Source organism: Meles meles, chromosome 20, assembly GCF_922984935.1.
Source record: "Meles meles chromosome 20, mMelMel3.1 paternal haplotype, whole genome shotgun sequence".
Taxonomy (NCBI): domain Eukaryota; kingdom Metazoa; phylum Chordata; class Mammalia; order Carnivora; family Mustelidae; genus Meles; species Meles meles.
In genome coordinates, this window is record NC_060085.1 from 44,526,096 (window position 1) to 44,542,868 (window position 16,773).

A 16,773-nucleotide genomic window follows, 5' to 3' on the forward strand; every position below is an offset into this window, starting at 1 on the left:
CAGTCTCCGGCCCGGAGGAGCCGAGAGCCTGGGGCCCCACTCCTCAGTGCGCCCCCAGAGGACAGCACCCAATCACTCCCGTATCCCCAGCCTCTAGCCGCGCTCGGAGCTCATCCAGCCCGCAACCAGTTCAAGGTAACCCCGAGCTGAGAGTTCAGTCCTCGGCTCTGTCTTGGCAGCCGGCTTCTCCGTTCTAATAGCTGCGAGCTCTCCGACACTCCGACACCCCCGATCCTTCTGTGACCCTGCGGGGCCTGGGGCCACGCTGGCCCCGCGTGGGCTTCACCCCGGTTTAGCCCCTGGAGCAATGTCCCTCAGTGGAACAGACTTTTAAAAGTCCTGATTTTGTGCTCCGTTCCTCTGCCGCTTGCCGGGAGCCGGCCCCTCCCCCCGCGGTCTATCTTACCGTCGTTTTAGATTCACTTCTCCGCCAGTCCTACCTTTCAGAAAGTGGTTGATTTTCTGTTTCTAGAGTTGCTGTTCTTCTTCTCTTCGCTCTCCCGTTGGATTTGTAGGTGTTTGCAATGTTTAGATAAGCTATCGAGCTGATCTCCTGCTACCTGATGTAGTCTCAGGCTGCTACTTCTCCGCCATCTTGACTCCTCCCCCCTAGTAGCTCCCTCTGCCCATTTCTTGATTGGATTGTTTGTTCTTTGGGTGTTGAGCTTGCTAAGTTCCTTATAGATTTTGGACACTAACCCTTTATCTAATATGTCGTTTGCAAATATCTTCTCCCATTCTGTCAGTTGTCTTTTGGTTTTGTGAAATGTTTCCTTTGTTGTGCAAAAGCTGTTGATCTTGATGAAATCCCAATAGTTCATTTTTGCCCTTGCTTCCCTTGCCTTTGCCGATGTTCCTAGGAAGATGTTGCTGCGGCTGACGTCGAAGAGGTTGCTGCCTGTGTTCTCCTCAAGGATTTTGATGGATTCCTTTCTCACATTGAGGTCCTTCATCCATTTTGAGTCTATTTTCGTGTGTGGTGTAAGGAAGTGGTCCAATTTCATTTTTCTGCATGTGGCTGTCCAATTTTCCTAACACCATTTATGGAAGAGGCTGTCTTTTTTCCATTGGACATTCTTTCCTGCTTTGTCGAAGATTAGTTGACCATAAAGTTGAGGGTCTATTTCTGGGCTCTCTATTCTGTTCCATTGATCTATGTGTCTGTTTTTGTGCCAGTACCATGCTGTCTTGATGACGACAGCTTTGTAATAGAGCTTGAAGTCCGGAATTGTGATGCCACCAACTTTGGCTTTGTTTTTCAATATTCCTTTGGCTATTCGAGGTCTTTTCTGGTTCCATATAAATTTTATGATCATTTGTTCCATTTCTTTGAAAAAAATGGATGGTATTTTGATAGGGATTACATTAAATGTGTAGATTGCTTTAGGTAGCATAGACATTTTCACAATATTTATTCTTCCAATCCAGGAGCATGGAACATTTTTCCATTTCTTTGTGTCTTCCTCAATTTCTTTCAAGAGTACTTTATAGTTTTCTGCATATAGATTCTTAGCCTCTTTGGTTAGGTTTATTCCTAGGTATCTTATAGTTTTGGGTGCAATTGTAAATGGGATTGACTCCTTAATTTCTCTTTCTTCTGTCTTGTTGTTGGTGTACAGAAATGCAACTGATTTCTGGGCATTGATTTTATATCCTGACACTTTACTGAATTCCTGTACAAGTTCTAGCAGTTTTGGAGTGGAGTCTTTTGGGTTTTCCACATATAGTATCATATCATCTGCGAAGAGTGATAGTTTGACTTCTTCTTTGCTGATTTGGATGCCTTTAATTTCCTTTTGTTGTCTGATTGCTGAGGCCAGGACTTCTATTACTATGTTGAATAGCAGTGGTGATAATGGACATCCCCGCCATGTTCCTGACCTTAGCAGAAAAGCTTTCAGTTTTCTGCATTGAGAATGCTATTTGCGGTGGGTTTTTCATAGATGGCTTTGATAATATTGAGGTATGTGCCCTCTATCCCTACACTTTGAAGAGTTTTGATCAGTAAGGGATGCTGTACTTTGTCAAATGCTTTTTCAGCATCTATGGAGAGTATCATATGGTTCTTGTTCTTTCTTTTATTAATGTGTTCATCACATTGATTGATTTGCGGGTTTTGAACCAACCCTGCAGCCCTGGAATAAATCCCACTTGATCGTGGTGAATAATCCTTTTAATGTACTGTTGAATCCTATTGGCTAGTATTTTGGTGAGAATTTTTGCATCTGTGTTCATCAAGGATATTGGTCTGTAGTTCTCTTTTTTGGTGGGATCCTTGTCTGGTTTTGGGATCAAGGTGATGCTGGCCTCATAAAATGAGTTTGGAAGTTTTCCTTCCATTTCTATTTTTTGGAAGAGTTTCAGGAGAATAGGAATGAGTTCTTCTTTAAATGTTTGGTAGAATTCCCCTGGGAAGCCGTCTGGCCCTGGGCTTTTGTTTGTTTGGAGATTTTTGATGACTGTTTCAATCTCCTTACTGGTTATGGGCCTGTTCAGGTTTTCTATTTCTTCCTGGTTCAGTTGTGGTAGTTTATATGTCTCTAGGAATGCATCCATTTCTTCCAGATTGTCCAATTTGTTGGCGTAGAGTTGCTCATAGTATGTTCTTATAATTGTCTGTATTTCTTTGGTGTTAGTTGTGATCTCTCCTCTTTCATTCATGATTTTATTTATTTGAGTCCTTTCTCTTTTCTTTTTGATGAGTCTGGCCAGGGGTTTATCAATCTTATTGATTCTTTCAACGAACGAGCTCCTAGTTTCATTGATTTGTTCTATTTTTTTTTTTCTTTTTGGTTTCTATTTCATTGATTTCTGCTCTGATCTTTATGATTTCTCTTCTCCTGCTGGGTTTAGGGTTTCTTTCTTGTTCTTTTTCCAACTCCTTTAGGTGTAGGGTTAGGTTGTGTACTTGAGACCTTTCTTGTTTCTTGAGAAAGGCTTGTACCGCTATATATTTTCCTCTCAGAACTGCCTTTGGTGTGTCCCACAGATTTTGAACCGTTGTGTTTTCATTATCATTTGTTTCCATGAATTTTTTCAATTCTTCTTTAATTTCCTGGTTGACCCATTCATTCTTTAGAAGGATGCTGTTTAGTCTCCATGTATTCTGGTTCTTTCCAGCTTTCCACTTGTGATTGAGTTCTAGCTTCAGAGCGTTGTGGTCTGAAAATATGCAGGGAATGATCCTAATGTTTTGATACCGGTTGAGACCTGATTTGTGACCCAGGATGTGATCTATTCTGGAGAATGTTCCATGTGCACTAGAGAAGAATGTGTATTCTGTTGCTTTGGGATGAAATGTTCTGAATATATCTGTGATGTCCATCTGGTCCAGTGTGTCATTTAAGGCCTTTATTTCCTTGTTGATCTTTTGCTTGAATGATCTGTCCATTTCAGTGAGGGGAGTGTTCAAGTCCCCTACTATTATTGTATTATTATTGATGTGTTTCTTTGATTTTGTTATTAATTGGTTGATACAGTTGGCTGCTCCCACGTTAGGGGCATAGATATTTAAAATTGTTAGATCTTCTTGTTGGACAGACCCTTTGAGTATGATATAGTGTCCTTCCTCATCTCTTATTATAGTCTTTGGCTTAAAATCTAATTGATCTGATATAAGGATTGCCACCCCAGCTTTCTTCTGATGCCCATTAGCATGGTAAATTGTTTTCCACCCCCTCACTTTAAATCTGGAGGTGTCTTCGCGTCTAAAATGAGTTTCTTGTAGGCAACATACTGATGGGTTTTGTTTTTTTATCCATTCTGATACCCCATGTCTTTTGATTGGGGCATTTAGCCCATTAACATTCAGGGTAACTATTGAGAGATATGAGTTTAGTGCCATTATTAGCCTGTAAGGTGACTGTTACTGTATATTGTCTCTGTACCTTTCTGATCTACTACTTTTAGGCTCTCTCTTTGCTAGAGGACCCCTTTCAATATTTCCTGTAGAGCTGGTTTGGTGTTTGCAAATTCTTTCAGTTTTTGTTTGTCCTGGAAGCTTTTGATCTCTCCTTCTATTTTCAATGATAGCCTAGCTGGATAGAGTATTCTTGGCTGCATGTTATTCTCATTTAGTGCTCTGAATATATCATGCCAGCTCTTTCTGGCCTGCCAGGTCTCTGTGGATAAGTCTGTTGCCAATCTAATATTTATACCATTGTATGTTACAGACTTCTTTTCCCGGGCTGCTTTCAGGATTTTCTCTTTGTCACTAAGACTTGTAAATTTTACTAATAGGTGACAGGATATGGACCTATTCTTGTTGACTTTGAGGGGGGTTCTCTGCGTCTCCTGGATTTTGATGCTTGTTCCCTTTGCCATATTAGGGAAATTCTCTCCAATAATTCTCTCCAATAGACCTTCTGCTCCCCTCTCTCTTTCTTCTTCTTCTGGAATCCCAATTATTCTAATGTTGTTTGGTCTTATGGTGTCACTTATCTCTCGAATTCTCCCCTCGTGGTCCAGTAGCTGTTTGTCCCTCTTTTGCTCAGCTTCTTTATTCTCTGTCATTTGGTCTTCTATATCACTAATTATTTCTTCTGCCTCATTTATCCTAGCAGTGAGAGCCTCCATTTTTTTATTGTACCTCATTAATAGCTTTTTTTTATTTCAACTTGGTTAGATTTGAGTTCTTTAATTTCTCCAGAAAGGGCTTTTATATCTCCAGAGAGGGTTTCTCTAATATCTTCCATGCCTTTTTTGAGCCCAGCTAGAATGTTCAAAATCGTCATTCTGAACTCTTGATCTGACATATTACCAATGTCTGTGTTTATTAGGTCCCTAGCCTTCAGTACTGCCTCTTGTTCTTTTGTTTGTGGTGATTTTTTCCGCCTTGTCATTTTGTCCAGATAAGAGGATATGAAGGATCAAATAAAATACTAAAAGGGTGGCAAAGACCCCAGAAAAATACGCTGTAACCAAATCAGAAGAGACCCCAAATTGTGGGGGGGGGGGGAGAAAGGGGATAAAAAGAGGTTCAGAAAGAAAAAGAAAAAAATTTTAAAAATATAAAAAAGAAAGAAAAATATATATATTTAGATAAACTAGTCAAAAAACGTTAAAAAAGAAAAGGGTAAAAGTTTTGAAAAATTTAGCAGAAGAAGAAAAAAGAAAGGAAAAAAAATTGAATTAACCACAAGACTAAAGAATCATGGAGAAAAAGCCATGAGTTCCATGCTTTGCTTTCTCCTCCTCTGGAATTCCGCTGCTGTCTTAGGAATTGAACCTGCTTTCCTTGATAGATGAACTTCATCCTGGCTGGATATTTGTTGATCTTCTGGGGGAGGGGCCTGTTGTAGTGACTCTCAAGTGTCTTTGACGGAGGCAGAACTGCACCACCCTTACCGGGGGCCGGACTAAGTAATCCGCTCAGGTTCGCTTTTGGGAGCTTCTGTTCCCTGAACGCTTTCCGTAGAGTTCCGGAGGACGGGAATGAAAATGGCGGCCTCCCAGTCTCCAGCCTGGAGGAGCCGAGAGCCCGGGGCCCCACTCCTCAGTGTGCTTCCAGAGGACAGCACCCAATCACTCCCGTATCCCCAGCCTCTAGCCGCGCTCCGAGCTCACCCAGCCCGCGACCAGTTCAAGGTAACCCCGAGCTGAGAGTTCAGTCCTCGACTCTGTCTCTGTAGCCGGCTTCTCCGTTCTAATACCTGCGAGCTCTCCGACACTCCGACACCCCCGATCCTTCTGTGACCCTGCGGGACCTGGGGCCACGCTGACCCCACGTGGGCTTCACCCCGGTTTAGCCTCTGGAGCAATGTCCCTCAGTGGAACAGACTTTTAAAAGTCCTGATTTTGTGCTCCGTTCCTCTGCCGCTTGCCGGGAGCCGGCCCCTCCCCCCGCGGTCTATCTTCCCGTCGTTTTAGATTCACTTCTCCGCCAGTCCTACCTTTCAGAAAGTGGTTGATTTTCTGTTTCTGGAGTTGCTGTTCTTCTTCTCTTCGATCTCCCATTGGATTTGTAGGTGTTTGCAATGTTTAGATAAGCTATTGAGCTGATCTCCTGCTACCTGATGTAGTCTCAGCCTGCTACTTCTCCGCCATCTTGACTCCGCCCAGGTTATTTATTTCAAAGGCCAAATAAGCATTTCATCATAGTATGTAGGGAATTTTGCCTGATATCATGCACTATTTTTTCTCCTCTAAGGTCAGAAATTACTAAAGGTTAGTAAATAATTGTTTTTGCATGTTCAGTATGTGAGAGGAATGGGAAATCCTGTGTCTACTATTCTTAAAGAGAGGATATGAGTTACAAATACACACACACACACATACATATATGTACACACATATATATATAATATGTATATTTCCATGATTTATAATGTCCTTTTTTTTAAAGTGGGTTTCATCAAACCATTACCTATGGGCCAAACCTGGCCTGCTCCCTGTTTTCATACACAAATTCCCCTACCGCCACACCCATCCTCTCAGGTGTAAGTTGTTGCTGCTTTCATGCTGTTGTAAGAGACCATATGTTTCTCGTTGTTTAAAATAGTTACTATCTCGCCTTCTACAGAAAACATTTGTTGGCCTCTGTTTGTTTAAAAAAAAAAATTTAGTCAAAGTCACTTGCTCTTTGTGTTTTTTCTTGGGGTATCAGATATATAGACAGATACTTGCAGAAATTACATTAATGGATGAGTTTCCCATGTATCACTTACATTTGGCATCACATACACGCAGTTACTGAGCCAAATCCTTCTGATGCCCAAACTTTTTAAAGGAATAGGTTATGTATATTTAGAAGGCGACGCATACATTAGTTCAAGCCACCAGAAGGCATTTAGGAACTCTTTCAGTTCACTGAAGAAGAGCTACTCTGTTCCAAGCAGTGGGGGTCCAGAATACATTTTATAAAAAGGTCTGCATGTTCAGAGGCCAACAGGACAAGATCATCTTAATCCAGCTTGGAAGAAGGTCAAGGACGGTACCATCCTCCCTTATCAGAACTAGGTTTTGAAAAAGAAACTGAGAGTGGAGAGACCATTCCAGGACCAAATCACCACTGTTGTGGATAAGATCGTACCTGACAGGCTTTCAAAACTAATGCACGACTAATGCCCATTTTAAATTCAGTGAGAATCTACCATTACACTTTATAGGTGACAATTTCACGGGTCATCCTAGGTTGCTGCTCATGTAAATACACCATGGTATAATCTGCCTGAAATAAATATCCTCCTTGTGTTTTCTCCAGTGCCAGAGTAATGCATGTAGTAAATGCCAATTCCTTTTTAAGGGTATCTTTATTCACATCTTATCATAATTTATATTCCCAGGTACTCTCAGGTTTGAGATACTTGTGGTGAATATGTCATATAAAGTATGACTATAAGGGTAGGAATAATAGGATAAAGTACTATGGAGAAAGAGATAAACGCCTATAGTGGGAGTTCATATATATGTATTTTGTAAGGGGTCTGTCAGAGAAAGTATTCAGGCTTCTGGGCCACATGTTCTTTCAAAACATCCAGCCTTGCCATTGTCATCTGAAGTGCCCACATACTTGTAGATAAATGGACAGTTGTGACTATGTTATTTCCAAATCCAGGCTGCAGACAAGATTTGGCTCTTAGGTCATGGTTTGCTGCCCTTGGTCTAAATCAAAGATTCTGTTCTTAATCTTTACCAACCTTAATACATTTTACTACCAGAAGAATTTCTGAATTTTTTTTTTCTACTGAACACTTACTTTGCTTAAAGAGGGAGACTTTCGTCCTGACCATCTTAAACAGCTATATATTTTTTTCCATCATTTTCCCCTCTGTGCATAAGGGAAGAAAAAATGGAGACCCTAAGTAAGTATCTTCCCCTCTTCCCTTTCTAAACTGTATGTCGGACTATGGTCTTTCATGAGGGAACATCGTGAGAAACACTAATTGTACTTGACTACCAAAAACTAAAGTCCTTCACTTTCTCAGATGAGCCAAACATCTTGATTTAATCTGTGAGAAGAGAAGCATCAAAAACAGATCAAATGCTCTAGCAAGTAGCTTAAGTTCTCAAAAATCTCTTCAGTTCCACTAAAAATTAAGTTTTAACTCTGATCTTCCTGTGAAAGTGCTAGTACAAGGAAACATTTTCTTTCCCCAGATTTCAGGACCTATATTTTTCTTCCTCTTTTCACTTTCTGCATTTGTTTGACTGTTCCACATGGCCAGAAACAGAGACCAGCTCAGGTCATCTCAGCTAATGGGGATTTATTTTAAAGCGAAGTGGGAGGTAATGAGGATGAAAAGAAGTCTCAATAGCCAGGCAGGCAGGTCAAATGAAGAACTGGAACATCGTTCATCATTGTTGAGAGCACGGTGGCTCCATTCTGCTGCCAGCCGCCCTGGTCCTCCAGCTCCTGCTCCAGTAGTCCCTCTCAGGCTTGCACCTGTTCTAGCTGCTTCCTTTTCTTATGACTTCCTGCTTCACTAACAGCTCCATTCTGTCTCTTCTTTATGTGAGTTATAGCTTCCATTTTCTCTCGGCTTCTGCTGCCTCATTGTCCCTCCTGTATTCACTGTATGTTTTCTACTTACTTCCTGCTCTAAGTTTATATAGGATTGCCCCCATCTGTGTTTCATATTCGAGCTCTGTAGGGGAGAGGAATTGATGGGGTCTGTCAGCCACTCTAGAACATGCAGATTTGGCACCAGGACACTGCACAGACAGTGATTAAGATGGGACCATTGATTCTGGTGCCCATTGCTGGGTAAGCAGATGTGGTCCCAGTCTCAGGATAATTTGGTACAATGAATGGATATGTATGGGTAAAGGAAGACCTCAGAAAAGGAGTTGTAGGTAGGTGGGACTCAAGCATTAATGTCCTATCAGGTATGCTTTTATTAGTCTATCAAAATATTTGAAAAAGGAAAGAAAAGAAAGATATGTTTAAGAAAACCTAAATTTTTAGTTTTTTAAATACAACTTTCTTGTAAACAGGTGGAATATTTGTCTAAATTCAAGCATAAATTCATTTTTGTATGTTTATTTTATGTGATTATTTATAATATATCATATCTGTAGAGTTCTGGGGAACTTATATCTATTTTTGTTTTGTAATTTTAAAAATAATGTTAGGTTTTAAATGAAACTTAACAGAATTTGGTCTCTGTGGGAATAAGCAAAGTTTTTTTGTTTTGTTTTTTGAAAAATGTCAGGAAAAGTGCACGCTGATATTACTATTAATGAAGATGTGTGTTAAAAAATACCGAGAGGTCTTTTATGCTTTTGTGTTTGAGTAATATTCTATATGTCTTAAAGCAAATATGATTATATAACAGTTATATTATCTATATCTTATAAGAATTTATTGAAAATTTCATGAAAAGAAAATATAGCTAGCCTTGAGATAGTTAATAAGTTAATTTTGTGCTGAGTTAAAAATTCATATCCAAATTATGTTTTAACATAAAATATTGCAATCTTCTAAACCACCTTTATTACGTTTTATTATTGCAACTTAATGAATAATCATGGAAAGAGATATAAACAAGTAAAACCTGTTTTACATTTCCATTTAAATTTTTCATTTATTTATCTGAATATCTTTAATTGGGATCATTTTCCTAATTGTCAGTCCAAATAAAAGTATTATTGTTTTTCCAATGTTTCATTAAACAGGATTAATATCCATGTTTGTATACATTGAAAGAAATGCCAAATAATCAATAAAAATTGTAATAGCTCTATAAAATATTTTTGTAAATACTCAGTAATTGATCACTTCTGCCCAAGTCAATTCCAGAAGAACTACAGAATGGAGAGGAATTTGGATACATCATCATGTTACGGCCAGTTGGCTCAACAGCCTGGACCAAGGAAAGAGTACCGTCTGTAGAATCATCGAGGTTTGTTTATAGAAATGAAAGCATCACCCCCCTCTCTCCCTTTGAAGTCAAAGTGGGTGTATATAATAATGAAGGAGAAGGATCTCTGAGTACCGTGTCCATTGTCTACTCTGGGGAAGATGGTAAGTTGTGGTTTGCCATGGAGCGGTCATACTTGGGCATGTATGCATATTTTGCATTTATTTCCATGAAGATGATTGTGTCTTTTTTTAAACAACAGAACCTCAACTGGCCCCAAGGGGAACTTCTGTCCAGAGTTTTTCTGCTTCGGAAATGGAGGTTTCATGGAATGCTATTGCCTGGAATAGAAACACTGGAAGAGTGTTGGGCTATGAGGTAGTCCACGTTAATTTCACTTTTCCTTGTGAATATGCCAGCTAACCACACAAGAATTCTTGTTCAGCAGCCTATACTACTGACCTAGTTCTTAGCATATAACATGGTATGTGTATAGCTATCAAGGGGAATGAGCAGAGGGGATCTTTCTAGGTGATCTCAGGCAAGCAAATTAGCAAATGGTATCCATTTTTAAGGTAACCGAGTGATTTATCTTATTTATTTATTCAAATCACCATCATATTTATTTCTTGGGGAATAATAAGTGTCTAATCCTCAATGATCTTAAACCATAGGAGAATTTTACTGGGAAAGCTGTCTTTGAATTGGAGCATGACTTGAATAGATATAGTCATCTTGGAAAGGGCAGTTAAGTGATAAGGAAAAAAACCTAGATTCTCCTTAATCTGTCCTTTGTAGTCTGTATAGCATGCAGTAAATCATATTTATGGGACTTAACTCTTACAGTCAAGGGATGAGAATTATCAATTACTTATTAGTCTTTAACTTGCAAATCCAGTGATTCTCCAAATGGATAATACATTTATTTTCTTTTGGAGTTAAGATAAAAGTACAATTCTAAACTTTTTAAATTTTACCTTGTACTTTTTTTGTTGTTATTGTTTTTAATGCAACTTCTTGTCTAAAAAGAAAGAAAAAAAAAGGAAGGAAAGAAGAGAGGGAGGAAAGGGAAAAGGGAAAAAAAAGAAAGTTCTATTCATATGCTAGGCCTCTCTTCCTACTGTAATCCTGAAATGCCTTACCTCTTATTTGAATCCTATTTATTTCTGGAATCTCATGTCTAGTCTCCTCTTTTTTTTTTTTTTTAAGATTTTATTTATTTATTTGACAGAGATCACAAGTAGGGAGAGAGGAAGACAGAGAGAGAGAGAGGAGGAAGTAGGCTCCCTGCCAAGCAGAGAGCCCGATGTGGGGCTCGATCCCAGGACTCTGGGATCATGACCCGAGCGAAAGGCAGGGGCTTTAACCCACTGAGCCACCCAGGTGCCCCTCTAGTCTCCTCTTTTCTTTGAACCCTTCTCTAATCACTCCCTGATGTTGTCTTTCCTCATATTCCCAGAGCATTTTTTTTTCCAGTATCACGTCTTTGGAACGCCTCTGCTTTTTGTTCACCTATGTATTCTAACCTCTTAAATAGATTGTAAGGGAATCCTAGGCAGACAGCAAGCTTTATTCTCTTTTGTCTTTTTCTATATGCCTAAGTCAGTACTAATGTATAGAAAGAGCTTGATATAGGTTGAATTATTAATTAACCTGTCATTTAAACAACTCTAGAGGAAATGTCAAGGGTAAAACATCATAACTAAAGTCCTTGATTGAAGGTATGAATCTTCTTTTAGTCCAAGTTATTATATACCTTTTGTTAAAGCTGATAACCTTTAGATAGCTTATGAGATACTTTCTTTTGGTATTCCTTTTTTTTCTTTAAAGATTTTATTTATTCATTTTATTTTGGGGCAGGGAGGGCACAGGGAGAGGGACAGAGAAAATCCCAAGCACTGAGCACAGAGCCCAACATAGGATTTGGTCTCATGACCCCAAGATCATGACCCCAAGCCAAAATCAAATGTCTGGCATTTAACTGACTGAGCCACCCAGGTGCCCCACTTTATTTTGGTATTCTAAAAAACCTCTAGATTCTCTAATTTCTATTGTGAATTTATATTTTTAAATTAGACTTTGATTATTTTGCTGTTGTTGTTGTTATAAGCATATAATTAGAAAATATTCTTCTACTTATGTTCCTGTTTCTTCCCATAGCCTACCATGGTTAATAGTTGCTGAGAAATAATGAATTATTTGTTGTTTCTAATGATCAGGTGTTATACTGGACAGATGATTCCAAAGAATCCATAATTGGGAAAATTAGAGTCAATGGGAATGTCACAACCAAAAACATCACAGGGCTAAAAGCCAACACCATCTACTTTGCCTCTGTGAGAGCTTATAACACTGCTGGAACAGGGCCCGCAAGCCCTCCAGTCAATGTTACCACCAAAAAGTCTCGTAAGTATGCATCCCACAACAAGGACCAAGACTCATCTATAAATAGAAACATATTTGCTCAATCTCCATTTCATTCCTCCCACCTCATCATTTTAGTGTTTGGCTAGTTTGTCTTTTAAATACAGCCAATTGTTGAAACTTTCTGGAAACAATCAAAAGAAACCATTTGATCTTTTTGAAATTCTGAAAGAGAAAATATTCTGAGTATATAGATTAAAGATAGAAGGGTGTAATGTTTAAAAGCATAGGTTCTGATGCCCGCCCCCAACCTGAGTTCAAAACCTGACCTCTCATCCTTGGATTGTTGGGTGGTTATTTAAACTTTCAGGGTCTCGATGTCCTCACCTGGAAAATGAGAGAAAAGTCGTACCTATTTTCTCACAGGTCTCTCTTCAAGAATGAAGGATGTAAAGAAAGTATCTAAAACATCCTTTAGAACATGCTGAGTATTAGACTGTACTCTGAGGTGATCCTAGCACTGCCAGATGTCTACCTCTTTCTTTATAGGGTAGCTTATCACTGTAGTGTACTTGGAAGTCCCTTACATTTAAGAATTAACTATTCTGCTTCTCTTTAACTCCCTTAATAATCAGCCAGCTGTCTTTTACATAGGCCAAGCCTACTGAATAAAGGATGAATAGTGGATTGTTGCTGTGTTTGTCCTATGAATGAGTCTGTCATCAGACAAGTATTCTGTAATATGAAACACAGTGATCAAACATGATGTAGTAATAGCTGCCATATGTACATTTATGATTATATATTTGTGTATTTCTTACATCTTGTAGATGAATGTAGCTTACTGTGTTCACAGACTTTTAAAGAAGAGAAAATTTTTTAAGATTTAATTTATTTGACAGAGAGATCACAAGTAGGCAGAGAGGCAGGCAGAGAGAGAGGGGGAAGCCGGCTCCCTGCTGAGCAGAGAGCCCGATGTGAGGCTCGATTCCAGGACCCTGAGACCATGACCTGAGCTGAAGGCAGAGGCTTAACCCACTGAGCCACCCAGGTGCCCCATGTTCGTAGGCTTTTAAAACACATTTTGGGGGCATCTGGGTGGCTCAGTGGGTTAAAGCCTCTGCCTTCGACTCAGGTCATGATCCCAGGGTCCTGGGATCGAGTGCCGCATCGGGCTCTCTGCTCAGTGGGGAGCCTGCTTCCTCCTCTCTCTCTGCCTGCCTCTCTGCCTACTTGTGATCTCTCTCTCTGTCAAATAAATTAAAACACACACACACACACACACACACACACACACACATTCTTTGGTCTCTGAACCCTGATAAAAAAGAGGATTCAAATATAGTTGCTGAATTTTGAGGAAGACTAAGTGGTCACACGGGAGAAGTATATCTTGGTTTTAAATGCAGTGTTCTTTCCTTTCTTGTGTATAGGTGGTGGAGCATAGTTTGAAAATCAAGTGATATAAACTTTTTCCCCGTGTACATATATTTGTCCAATCCAAAAAGAAATTAGAAATCTTCTCAGTTCTTAAACCTTTGATTATAGAGTACACGATCCACTCTTGTCCACATCACCAGGCCAGCAGCCAAAGACTCGTGTTCTAATTCTGGATACTTCACTGACTCATGACCTGAAACAGGATAAGACATTGATTGCACTTTTTCTTCTTTAATTTTCTTATCTGCTAAGTAAAAATTCTCTCTGCCCTCACTCTCCCCAAATCATTGATGAGGCAAAAAATGAGGTACTGATTATAGGAGCACCTTGGAAAATACAGTTTCTTGCTAAGAAAGAACCAGATGAAGCAAAAGCCTCTGGGATCCGTCCATTTCAAGGGTAGAGTATGTGCAACCAGCAGCTCTTAACCCAGCTCTCTTCCGATCCACCCAGTTGGGAAGAAATTAGGTCATGAGCAATCCTCAAGAACTGACTAGCTAGAAATATAGTTCTATTCCTCTTCCTGTTTTATCCCATGCTGACCAAATCAGTGACGCCATTGCCATATGCTGATATGCATGATTTGCTTCTGGAGTCCTTCTGGAGTCTGGCCTCTTCCAGCTCATTTGCAAATCTGGATGGAAATTTCCAGTCATTCAGTAGTTTTAAGATTGTCCAGGCATTTCCTTCTAGCTGATCGAGAGATGCCAAACTCACAGAACATCTTGTGTGTCATTCAGTTTCTATCTTGGGCAAAATCAAGGGTGATTAGAAATGTGTAAAGATAGTATTTTTAAAAACCTCACAGATTTGTATCATGATAAATGGACAGACATGATAATGCAGTTGTTGAAGCCGTCTTAAGTCGGCTTAAGATCACATGTATTCCTGTTGACCAGTTGAAGGTGGACTGAGACCTGAACAATTAACTACTTTAAAAGCATTGTATGGGGGCACCTGGGTAGCTCAGTGGGTTAAAGCCTCTGCCTTCAGCTCAGGTCATGATCCTGGGGTCCTGGGATCGAGCCCCACATCAGGCTCTCTGCTCAGGGGGAAGCCTGCTTCCTCCTCTCTCTCTGTCTGCCTCTCTGCCTACTTGTGATCTCTGTCTGTCAAATAAATAAATAAAATCTTTAAAAAATAAAAAATAAATAAAAGCATTGTATGTATCTTTAAAAACTTAAAAAATAATGCTTTTCTGTAACCAGAATTTGCTAGTTTGATTGTTCATACAACTTAAATCAACCTTGTATTAGTTTATGCTAACCTATCCTACGTGTTTAAGTAGAAAATTCATTTTTGACATGGTGATCTCAAGTTTGTTCAGTTGACCTACTTTCAGTCCTTGATACTTCAAGTGGACTTAACTGAAATTTGGATTATATGCCAAGAATGTTATTGGTGGTTGTTTGAGTGTTAACACATGATCATCTTCATTAAAGAGTGTGGAACATATCCTTTGAAAACAGTTTGATTAAGGAGGAGTAATCTCCCCAAGATGTAATTTTAGAATATATCTGCTGAGAGAAAAAGTGAGATGAGACTCAGAAAATTTTAAATGAAGTTTAGTATTTTTAAGCATTCATCTTCTTTCTTGATTAAACCAAACAAATAAAAGCCCTTATAATTCCTAATTTCTTTTTTTATTTTTAGAATATATTCAATTATTATTTTTAAAATTTATTTATTTTTTTCAGCGTAACAGTATTCATTGTTTTTGCACAACACCCAGTGCTCCATGCAATACGTGCCCTCCCTATTACCCACCACCTGTTCCCCCAACCTCCCACCCCCGACCCTTCAAAACCCTCAGGTTGTTTTTCAGAGTCCATAGTCTCTTATGGTTCACCTCCCCTTCCAATTTTTTTTTTATAAACATATAATGTATTTTTATCCCCAGGGGTACAGGTCTGTGAATCGCCAGGTTTACACACTTCACAGCACTCACGATAGCACATACCCTCCCCAATGTCCATAACCCCCCTCCCCCTCTCCCAACCCCACCTCCCCCCAGCAACCCCCAGTTTGTTTTGTGAGATTAAGAGTCATTTATGGTTTGCCTCCCTCCCAATCCCATCTTGTTTCATTTATTCTTCTCCTATCCCCAACCCCCATGTTGCATCTCCATGTCCTCATATCAGGGAGATCATATGAGAGTTGTCTTTCTCCAATTGACTTATTTCACTAAGCATGATACCTAATTTCTTGATAGCAATTTTGTTTCAATATTTCTTGAATTTGGCTTTCACCAATCTGTATGCTTCAGTGTCATGATCAAAATAGCCAACAAGGACTTGAGAGTAAGTTGTGCACGTCTCCATCTCATCGTGTTTGAGTATAAATTAAACCTCTAATGTCGTTCTGTAGCATTCTATGTCACTGACATTGTGAAAATGGGATACAAACTGTTTTAGATTCCTATTGTTGCTGTTCAGATTTCCATAATTTAGGGGTTTAAAGCAGTATGAATTATTATCATACCTTTCTAGAGGTCAGAAGTCAGAAATGAGTTTCAGTGGTTGGAAATCGGGGTGTTGGCATAGCCTGTAGTCTTTTTAGAGTGTCCAAAAAAACATTTGTTTCCTCATGGGTTCTGGCTGTTAAAGACCACCTACGTACCTGAGCTGTGACCCCGTCCTCTGTTTTCAAGGCCAGCAGCTTTGTGTCTTCAAATCCGCCTGTGACTCTGACCCTCTGCTTCTGTTATCGTATCTCCTCTGACTCTGGCCCTCCTGCCTCTCTCTTGCTCACCCATCTAAAGATCCTTAATTTAATTGCATCTACACAGTACCCTTTCCCATACTAAAAAAAAAAAAAAAAAAAAAAGGAGGAATTACAAGGGTTTTTATTTCTTAGAATTAATTCAAGAAAAGAGAGGGATGCTTAAAAATACTAATCCCACAAGTTCCAGGGATTAGTATATGGAAATGCTTATTCTGTTGATCACAGTTACAAAATACTGAGCATGTCTATATCCTGAGCCCTGTGTTAATTTTCCACATACATTATCTCACTTAATTCTTTACAACAAATCAAGGAATTTCATATTTTAATTCCTAGATATAAGAAAACAAATGCTTAGAGAAGTTCTTTGGGCATCTGTCAGACTCAGACACTATGAACATGGATCCTCTGAATCTCTTCATCCCATGAACACTGTGTTAGTTTG

At 39.3% G+C, this 16,773-nt stretch overlaps 1 protein-coding gene across 1 annotated transcript in view; it reads left to right on the forward strand.

The window, feature by feature from the left end:
- The window catches only part of CNTN6 (contactin 6), a 287,198-nt gene that overhangs the window by 262,868 nt on the left and 7,557 nt on the right, over nt 1–16,773 (forward strand). Inside the window, 3 exon segments of the mRNA XM_045991202.1 lie at nt 9,730–9,964; nt 10,063–10,178; nt 12,020–12,206. Of these exon segments, the coding sequence (XP_045847158.1) occupies nt 9,730–9,964; nt 10,063–10,178; nt 12,020–12,206 (538 nt within the window).